Below are 10375 nucleotides of genomic sequence, written 5' to 3'. Positions count from 1 at the left end.
ACCTGAGTATGCATTGCACCTGCTGCCTATTTATACTCGCGCTGCGATCAACGGCAGCTGGATGCAATCATCACATGCCAATGTGCATTGGCTTGTTTAGTTTACACTCAAAGTAGATTGGTCTTTCTGGCGAGATTCCCAATTTGTCGGTCACCGACGTGACGTCTCGTTTCCCTCCTTCAGGGAACAAGACGTTGTACCGTTGTGCACAGAGATATTTATATACCACAATAACTATTATTTATTTATTTGTTTATGTACTTTTCTTGTGGCAGGGCCAATAAAAAAAAAAAAAAAAAAAGCAAACTCCAAAAGTGTAATTACTGCAAATGTATAATTACTGTCATGATGCACATTTTTCCTCATGTGTATGTCAATGATGATTAACAACCATTTCGTCATTGATTTCTTTGATAATATTAACTTAAATGTACATCTACATGATCATAATTTCTCTATACCAGATATTAATGTGCACCTGCAAAAATATCTTAAATTCAAATGTTGACAGCAATATTACATATTATCTTATTCATCACCGAATACTATGAATATTTAAGTAGTAGGTGGGTTTAATGCAGTATAAATAAACCTCACATTTCATGGGATGTCCCTGTTTCTGTACATACAAATTAGTCAAGGCAGTGAAGGAAGGCAGAAAGCCAAACTGACAGACTGAACATTGTACCACAGCTTCAAAGTGGTCTGTTGATGAAGAACGGAGTGAACATCAGGGGCAGGTTACAAATGAGGACATAATCAATTGTGAAAATTGAGCATCATGGAGGACAACAGTCAAGAAATCCAGTATTGCTTTCCAAATAACAATTTGTCTTGTTTCAAAGATATAAAACCTGAAGTGGAGTATGTTATTTAGTTCATTTTCATTTCTTTAGCATCAGTTTTTACAGTGTTTCTGAACCTGCTGGTGATAATCTCTATCTCTCACTTCAAGCAGCTCCACACTCCAACCAACCTGCTCATTCTCTCTCTGGCTGTGGCCGACCTGATCGTGGGACTGATTGTTATACCTTTAATGGGCATCAGATTCATAGAATCATGCTGGTACTTTGGAGAGACATTTTGTTCTCTATTTTTATTTACAGTTTTTGTGGTTGTTTCAGCATCTCTTGGTAATTTAGTCTTTATATCCGTAGATCGTTACATTGCTGTGAGTGACCCTTTGAGATACACAGTAAGGGTCACAACTGATAAAGTTGTTTTTTGTATTATAATAAACTGGCTATGTTCTAGCATATATTCTGTCATTATCTTATACAATACTTATAGAGACACAAGACAGGTGTTATGGAGACTGTTCAGTTTCTTTCAAATTTGAACATGTTGTCACAGACCTCATAGTCACTTTTGTTGCCCCTTCTTCTTTAATCATGTCAATATATGTGAAAATCTTCTGTGTTGCGAAATATCAGGCAAAGGTTGTAAATTCTGCCACAGGTGTCAGCAGATCACAAAGAAAGGCAGCAAAAACTTTGGGGATTGTGGTAATGGTTTACTTTATGTGTTGGATACCTTACTATATAGTCATCCTTATTGAAGGAAATGACACAAAATAATCAGTTGAATTTAATGTAACATGCTGGATTGTGTACATGAATTCATGTATGAATCCACTTATCTATGCACTGTTTTATAAATGGTTTAGAAAATCTGCTAAACACATTCTGACTCTGAAAATATTTAAACCATCATCAGAATACTTCAGTCTTTTTCCAGAAGGTAAATGATCAATTGATAGATATATATTTTTAAATGTTTTTAAGAGCTTTTCTTGAAGAGCCACTGATCTATACTTTCTGTGTCCTTGTACAGTGATTGTACAGTTTTACTTTGTATTTGAGGATATTCTATGTTGTACATCAGCAAGTGAAAATTATAAACTCCTTGATGAAGGCTGGTAAATCTGTAACATTCATAGAACCACTGCAAAAATTAGTTGTTTATCTTTAAATCAAGATTTTACAGTAGATTATGAATATAATTTAGTATGCAAAGGAAAGTATGGCATTTCTTTCTCACCTTCTTGCAATTCACTTGATCTAAAAAAAGTGCAGAGTTGTGTCACTTACTGCAAGTACAAATAAATTATGAAGTGTATCAATATGAAGTCATAGAACCTGCTTGTATAATAATTATACAAAAATAATGCTGTTATTTTAGGAGTTTTTTTTTAGGTTTTTAGGTTTTTTTAGGAGTTATTTTATAATGCTGTTAATATTTTAGGAGTAGTATAGCAAAGAGAGAAATGTCCTCAAATTTCTTAACATAACTAACTGCAAACCAAAAAACATTTTAGTATATAAATAAAAATAAAATTAAAACAGTCAAACATACTTATTTACATACAAATGCACATGCATATATATTTTTACATAAAGTTATTTAAATTTAAACATGTTAAAAAACTGATATTGGTGGCACTATGTCCTAGGTTTCTTTGCTTCTTGAAAGGATTGCTGCACCTCCAAACAAAAGGCCACACCCTCTTCAGCCCCTCATTTCATTGAACAGACATGTCAAGTGATATCATATATGTATTTTTTAAATAAAAAAATTAAAGGGGTGGTGTGAGATCCAAAAAGGTGTGTATACACACACACACACACACACACACACACACACACACACACACACACACACACAGACAGTGGAGATCAAAATTAGAGAACAGCCTACAATTTCCTAAATTTTGAAGTCATTGCTTAGTAGGAAATAGGAATTTGAAGTTATCCTAACAGGAGTAAAAACAGTTTTTAAGCATATTTCATGAGTTAAATATGTTCTGAAGCACAGTATAAAAACTTAAATGAGATATTTGAAAAAGAACACTGATCAAAATTAGAGAACACTTTCAGATACCTCCCAGGTATTAGTGTTAATCTGGCACTTAGTGCTAATTTCCTTAATTATCTGACAAACCCTATTTAACTGGCAGCCTGAAAACTTCCCAGTTTTCACTGACTTTGCAAGATGGTGAATCGTTCTAAAGTGACTGAAACCCTCCGACAGCAGGTTGTCCATATGAAGGCCAAATGGATGACTCTTTCAGCCATAGCAAGAGAAGTTGGTCATTCCAAATCTATGATTTCTAGAATGAATCTTTACAATGTCATTAACTCAAGTCCCCCAAAAAGGCTGATCGTCCACGAAAGACAAATGCACGAGAAGACAGGATAATGCGGAGAATCTCAATGGTCAATCCGTTTTCACACTGCAGCTGGAATTGCTTGCCAGTTCAGCACCGAACAGGGTAAGGATTGGTCTCGGAATGCAGTGTCTCGATGTTTAAGAGAATTTGGACTAAAAGGCCACTCTGCATAGACCAAAACCTCTAAACAGCAGAAAGAATCAGAATGTTAGACTAACCTTTGCTGAGGAGCATGTTGTGTGGACAGAGGAGAACTGGTCCAAAGTTCACTTCAGAGATGAAAGCAAGTTTAATTTATTTGGGTCTGATGGGAAACGTTATTGGCACGGCACTTTTCCACTGCGTGGTATGACTTGGCTCGGCACGGCTCGGTTCGGTTCGGCTCGGTTTGCGTTTCCACTGCAGTTTAGTATCGCTTTAGTGTGGGTGGGATTATTCACGTCGTTATAGTTGCGCTGCCTCTACTGCCGCGACTCCTGAAAAACTTTTTCATTCCGTTTTGCCCCATCAAGCTCTCGCTGGATCCACTCCTCTGCTATCAACGAGAGGAACGTCTGTACTTCCTCAACAGACCACGAAACAGCCACTTTTTGGTTGTTAAAAAAATGTGCGCTCGTTCTAAACAGTTGCGTTCGATCCTTCACTGGCTGTGCTGATTTAAATCTAGCGGTTCTGTTGTGTTTGTGTCGCAAGTTCAGTGACGCAGATAGTGACGATTCTCTCTGGCCAATCCATGATCAGCAGAGTTTACACGTCACATTTTGGTAACGGTACGGTTCACTTAGAACCCCAACCGAGGTGGTACTAAAAAAAGTACCAGGTACCAGGTACTGTACCCAGTGGAAAACCACCCATAAGTGAACTGTACCGAGCCGTACCGTGCCGTACCATGCAGTGGAAAAGCGCCATATGTTCATCGTCAAACTAAGGAAAGACTGAACCCAAAGTGTGTAAAGAAGTCAGTGAAAGGTGGAGGAGTAAGTGTCATGGTTTGGGGGATGTTTTCTGCAGAAGACGTTGGGCCTCTTATACAGCTACATGGCAGAGTGAATGCAAATGTTTATCAGAACCTCCTGCGGCAACATACGGTTTCTTCCCTGTGTTCATCACCCAATCAGCCAGCAATATTCATGCAGGACAATGCCCCCTGTCACACAGCAAAATGGGTAAAGCAGTTCCTTGAAGCTGAAAACATCGAAATAATGAAATGGCCGGCCCAGAGTCCTGATCTAAACCCAATCGAAAATCTATGGAAAGTCCTTGGAGACAAAGTTATGGCTAAGAATCCCACTACAGTCAACAAACTGTGGAAGAGACTGGAAGAACAGTGGACCAAGATCACACCAGAGCTGTGTTAGAGACTAGCGATGTCCTGTGGCTGCAGATGTGCTGAAGTCATTCAAAGCAAGGGCCTGTACACTTCCTACTCATTTTTGACTGCTGTAACCTTCAGAAATTTTATTTGTAACCTTTCTTCGTACTACAGTCATTGCTGTTATGTAATATTGAGCACTTTGTTTCCCACAAAATAAAGGGTTTTTGTTGAAGTGCCTTGGTTATTTTGTAAAACGGTATTCTACTAGCATGGTATAGCCACAACTAAAATTACTTCCAATTTTGAACGATGAAGATTACATTATTGCTGAAAAAATCAAGTGTTCATAATTGTTCTCTACTCTTGATCTCCACTGTATATGTATGTATGTGTTTCCCACACATTGATTTATTTGTGCCGGCCTGCCACAGTATCAAAACTGACCGGCACAAATAGATTTTCCAAAAGGCTTTGAGTTCGTTGAATAAATATGAGCACTGCACGTTTCAAAATCAAAACGCAGGGTGGCTTTTTTTCTATATGAATGTATCTTTGAAGGGAACCGAAAAGCTTCGACAGCACAGCCATTAATGTCTAAACCGCTGGCCACAAAAGTGAGTACACCCCTAAGTGAAAATGTCCAAATTGGGCCCAAAGTTTCAATATTTTGTGTGGCCACCATTATTTTCCAGTACTGCTTTAACCCTCTTGGGCATGGAGTATATTTTAATTATAATAGGAAACGTCACCTCTTCTGTAGAAAATCTGGCTTGCGGAGTGCCACGGGGTTCTGTTTAAGCACCAGCTCCTTTTTTGCTATATATGCTACCCCTGGTTTCTATCTTTAGGAAACATGGTGTTTCCTATCATTGCATTACTGATGATACACAAATTTACCTGCCTGTGGCTCAGAAGAATCAAATTGCCTTAAATTATCAGTTTGCCTGTTTGGATGAGGTTAAATGTTGGCTTCCTAAAAACCTTCTCTTTCTAAATAGAGATAAAACAGAGGTTATTGTCTTCAACATATCTTGGATTTCTTCAACCTTTTTTCCCCTTCTTAAGGTGTGGAGTTTGACAATTCAAAGTTCAATAAACATATTAGCTCTGTGATTGGTTCTAGCTTATTTCATCTCCACTTGCAAGAATTAAGCCGTTTCTCTCTGAGAAGTCTTTGGACATTGTGATCCATGCTTTTATTACATCTCAGCTGGATTATTGCTACTCCCTTTATTATGGTATATCAAAGTCTCAAATTACAACATCAAGTAAAATTGTATAAATAGTACAAAAGGCATAACATAAACACATGCAATTAAAGTGCCCCTATTATGCCATTTCGAATATTGCCTTTTCATGTAGTGTGTAATGTAGCTGCATGTGAATGTAAACTATCTACTAAGTTGTGAAGCCGACAGTGCATGGTAAATAAAGTTAGTGTCTCTCTCTCTCAAAAACAAGAATAGACTCTGAATCATCTAAAAGAGTCATCAGGAATTCGAATCCCACTTCCATGATGGCTACATCCCACTTCCGAATGATGAGGCTGCAAAGAATCAGTGGTTGCCATTCATTTTTTTTAATGATACCACAGCAGTACAATCCCAATCTTTTTTGTATTCCCTTCATTTTACTGACGACTTCTTCTCTAGTCATGAGTTCAACGTGGGATTCAGAAAACACTTACTCTTGAAAGATGGGTCAATTCAGTGTCCAATTTATTTGGACCAGATTGCTCCACTGAATCACAGCATGTATGATAAATAATAGATGTTTATATTTTCTATAGATCGTTCAAAATACACTTAATTCTTTATAAAAGATGCATCTAATGCTCAACTAAAGCAGAAACACAATACTACCTGTCGTACTTCATGGCAGCAGAGGTTTTCACCTTTGCTTGGCATTCTGATACAGTTCCCACACATGCACCTAAATAAATTATAACAATGATGCTGCAATCACGTCTTATAACTACCACAAACTAAGTTGACACTTACCACTGAGAAACATCCTGCTCCAGTCGTGCTTGTGAATCAATGTCTGGTTGATCAAGTAGACGTTTCATCACTGGACTCAGGCTCGAATTTATAAGGTAAAATCAAAACAATCTTTTCTCTCTATACATTCTCTCTGGAGCTGTCATTAAGTTATGGCAGTGGCCATTTCGTTTCTGATATGCGCTGTACGCTGTAGACCAAAAACAAAGGACTGGGCATCTGACCAATCAGAGCAGAGTAGGCTCATAGAAAGGAGGAGTTTAGAGAGACTGAATCTTAAAACTGCTTCTTACAAATCGTTTACGAATCATTGAGAAATTCTGTGAAATTAAATGTATATTATGAGAAAACTAAAGTATTTTTTGACCTTACATGCATGTAAACCTGTTGTAGGAGAATCCCAAAACAATATTAGGAACCTTAAAAATGGCATTATAGGGGCACTTTAAAACTTTCACCAGCCACAGATAAACTGAAGATTTAAAAAGAAAGGTTTATAGCAGGGGTCACCAAACTCGGTCCTGGAGGGCCGGTGTTATGCAGAGTTTAGCTCCAACCCTAAAGCCGGGCATACACAGTGCGAATTCTGACGGTTGGAGGATCGTATGTCCACACACATGTCACAAGTGATTTTATCTGAAAATCGTATGGACGCAGTGATATACGACATGATTTTTACGACCCGCCAAATTCCGAAGCAATCGCATGAAGTTCCCTGATATAATGACATGTATTGAACTGAGTTGAGAGAAGGGCAGTGTATAATAAACTGTGTAACCTATATGTAGTACATTTAAATAAAACTGCTCTCTCTCTCTCCCTCTCTCTCTCGCTCTCTCTCATATAATTGCATAATATTGATACGAGACATAGGTTCTTTTTCAGCACCCGGAAACCGAGACGTCTGGTCAGTGTGTGTGAATTATAAAGCCTATTACACACTATAGCTAACAATAAGTAGCTACTTATACTACATCTCACCTGATAACTGTAGCTCTTGAGCGATCCGCTGTAAAATATCATCTCAGACGACTCATGGTACACACTGCATGACATCATACAGCGCTCACTGTTTCTGCCAAAGTTCAGCGAGTTACTCCAGATCTCTCTTGTTTTCATGAAAGAATTTGAGCAATCTTTCATTGATCCAATTGTCTAAGAACAAAAAAGCTTTAAAAGCTTTATCTGTTTGTAACTCTTTTCCTGTCTTAAATGACATGGAAGTCTCAAATTTATTTATTTTTTCCCAGTTTGTAATGTATTAAACACCCCCTTTTTCTTTTCTTTTTTCTTTTCTTTTCTTTTCTTTTGTTGTCATCGTCTATCATTTTTATTTGTTGGTGGTTGTATTACTGTTTGTATACTGTTTTTGAGCATTAATTAAAAAAAAAAAGTTCAGAAAGTTATCTTTTCAATAGTCCAAATTCACCGTGGCGCTGCCATCATCTTTCTTCTTCTCTGGGTTTCCTCAGCTCCTGATTGATCAGCTTCAGATAGCTCAACAAATCAGCCCATTCAACTGTGCACACCTCACAAATTCAAGGCAACAGCTCCCAAACATTTTCTACATGTTTAAAAATGATTGGGAGCTCGTGAGGCGCTCGACTCGGCTTGTAAATACCTCTCACACAATACGAGCCACGACCATACGAATATCAACGATTTCCATGTAATTTCTCCCAAAGGGAAAAAAATCGTGTACGAGCTCGTACGACAGCAAAAATCGCACCATGTATGCCCGGCTTAATCAAACACACCTGAACTAGCTAATCAAGGTCTTACTAGGTATACTTGAAACTTCCAGGCAGGTGTGTTGAGGAAATTGGAGCTAAACTCTGCAGGACATCGAGTTTGGTGACACCTGGTTTATAGCTTTGCTTTAAAAACTGATTATGATGAAATTGTTCTAATGACTGGGTAAACTGTTCCACAATTTGGAACCAAGAAAAAGCTGGACACTCTTAGTCTTTAGTCTAGACCTGGGGGCCAATAAAAGTCTCTGATCCAAAGACCTTAGTCATCTGCCAAGTGTTTTATATTCAGAAGGTCATAAAGATGAGAATATGCGAGTCCTTTAAAAGCCTTATGGACAAAAATGAAGATTAAATTTCAGTGTTTGTATTTTATGAAATATTTGCACACTCACAAATATTATATGAGACACCATCCAATTCATCACTGAATGCTTTGAATATTTATCTAGTAGGTGGGTTTAATGCAGTATAATCCAACCTCACATTTAATGGGATGTCCCTGTTTTCTCTTCATATAAATTAGAGTCTAATCTGTGATAGAAAGTAGAAAATCGAACTGACAGCTGAAATATTGTACCACAGCTTTGAAGTGGCAGCTTTGAGGAACACCGTAAACAACAGGGGCAGGCTACAAAGGATATAATCAATTGTGAAAATGTTTGACCAGAGCATCATGGAGGACAACAGTCAAGAAATCCAATATTGCTTTCCAAACAACAATTTGTCATGTTTCAAAGAAATCAAACATGAAGTGGAGTATGTCATTTTGTACATGTTCATTTTTTTATTATCAGTGTTCACTGTGTTTCTGAACCTGCTGGTGATCATCTCCATCTCTCACTTCAAGCAGCTCCACACTCCAACCAACCTGCTCAGTCTCTCTCTGGCTGTGGCCGACCTGATCGTGGGACTGATTGTTATACCGTTAATGGGCATCAGATTCATAGAATCATGCTGGTATTTTGGAGAGACATTTTGTTCTCTTTTTTTATTTATTATTTTTATGGTTGTTACGGCATCTCTTGGTAATTTGTTTTTTATATCTGTAGATCGTTACATTGCTGTGAGTGACCCTTTGAGATACGCAGTGAGGGTCACGGCTGATAAAGTTGTTTTTTGTATTATTATAAATTGGTTGTGTTGTGGCATATATTCTGTCATTATCTTACACGATACTATGTTCTACCCAGAGGCACATGACAGGTGTTATGGAGACTGTAGAGTATCTTTTAAGTTTGAACATGTTGTCACAGACCTCATAGTCACTTTCGTTGCCCCTTCTTCTGTAATCATGTCTATATATGTGAAAATCTTCTGTGTTGTAAAATACCAGGCCAAGGTTGTAAATTCTGTCACAGGTGTCAGCAGATCACAAAGGAAGGCAGGAAAAACTCTGGGGATTGTTGTTGCCATTTTCTTCATGTGTTGGATACCTTACTATGTAGTCATCCTTATTGAAGGAAATGAGTCAACAGAATCGGTTGAACTTAATGTAACATGCTGGATTTTGTACATGAATTCCTGTATGAATCCGCTTATCTATGCACTGTTTTATAAATGGTTTAGAATATCAGCTATATACATTGTGACTCTAAAAATATTTAAACCATCATCTGAATACTTCAGTCTTTTCCCAGAGGATAAATGATCAATTCAGTCACTGATCTGATATATTTTTCTGTGTACAGTGAATATTACTTTGTATTTGAAGGCATTATTTATTGTACATCAGCAAATGCATGTTATAAACTCCTTGATGTAGGTTGGTGAATGTGTAAAGGAAAGTTAGGTGAGGAAGAAATCTGAGAGCAAATCGACCATGACATTAGGAATCATTGTGACCGTTATCTGCTGGATTCTTGTATTTAACAGAAAACAGTTGTTTTCTCTTGACCATATTAAAATTTTTAACATGGACCTTGTATGTTGAAAAAAATATATATAAAAAACAAAACAAAACAGTAATCTCGTCTACCATGTCAAAAATTATAACGTGGAACTTGTATGCTGACCTAATATCTGAATCCTCTTTGCTTTATTTTAAGAGCTATAAAATATAATTTAAACATAACTCCTTCGAATATTTGAATCAGTATGCTCACTGATGGATAATGTTGTTTGGAAATCAAGACTGGAA

The 10375-nt window shown here is 37.3% G+C and overlaps 1 protein-coding gene and 1 pseudogene across 1 annotated transcript; both read left to right on the top strand.

The window, feature by feature from the left end:
- Positions 1–288: 288 nt before the first annotated feature.
- Positions 289–1339, top strand: LOC107658526 (trace amine-associated receptor 6-like; annotated as a pseudogene).
- Positions 1340–8911: 7572 nt separating this feature from the next.
- Positions 8912–9886, top strand: LOC107658550 (trace amine-associated receptor 13c-like). The gene has a single exon (XM_016447140.1). It carries the CDS (start codon positions 8912–8914, stop codon positions 9884–9886), a length of 975 nt encoding a protein of 324 aa, XP_016302626.1.
- Positions 9887–10375: the final 489 nt, after the last annotated feature.

Source organism: Sinocyclocheilus anshuiensis, unplaced genomic scaffold (genome assembly GCF_001515605.1).
Source record: "Sinocyclocheilus anshuiensis isolate Anshui unplaced genomic scaffold, SAMN03320099.WGS_v1.1 scaffold343, whole genome shotgun sequence".
Lineage (NCBI taxonomy): Eukaryota > Metazoa > Chordata > Actinopteri > Cypriniformes > Cyprinidae > Sinocyclocheilus > Sinocyclocheilus anshuiensis.
Note: the sequence above shows the minus strand (reverse complement) of the source record. Positions and strands in the feature narration are given on the sequence as shown.

What these genes read in the sequence shown, in the direction of transcription:
- LOC107658550 (XM_016447140.1), top strand. Translation starts at nt 8,912, where the DNA reads ATGGAGGACAACAGTCAAGAAATCCAATATTGCTTTCCAAACAACAAT.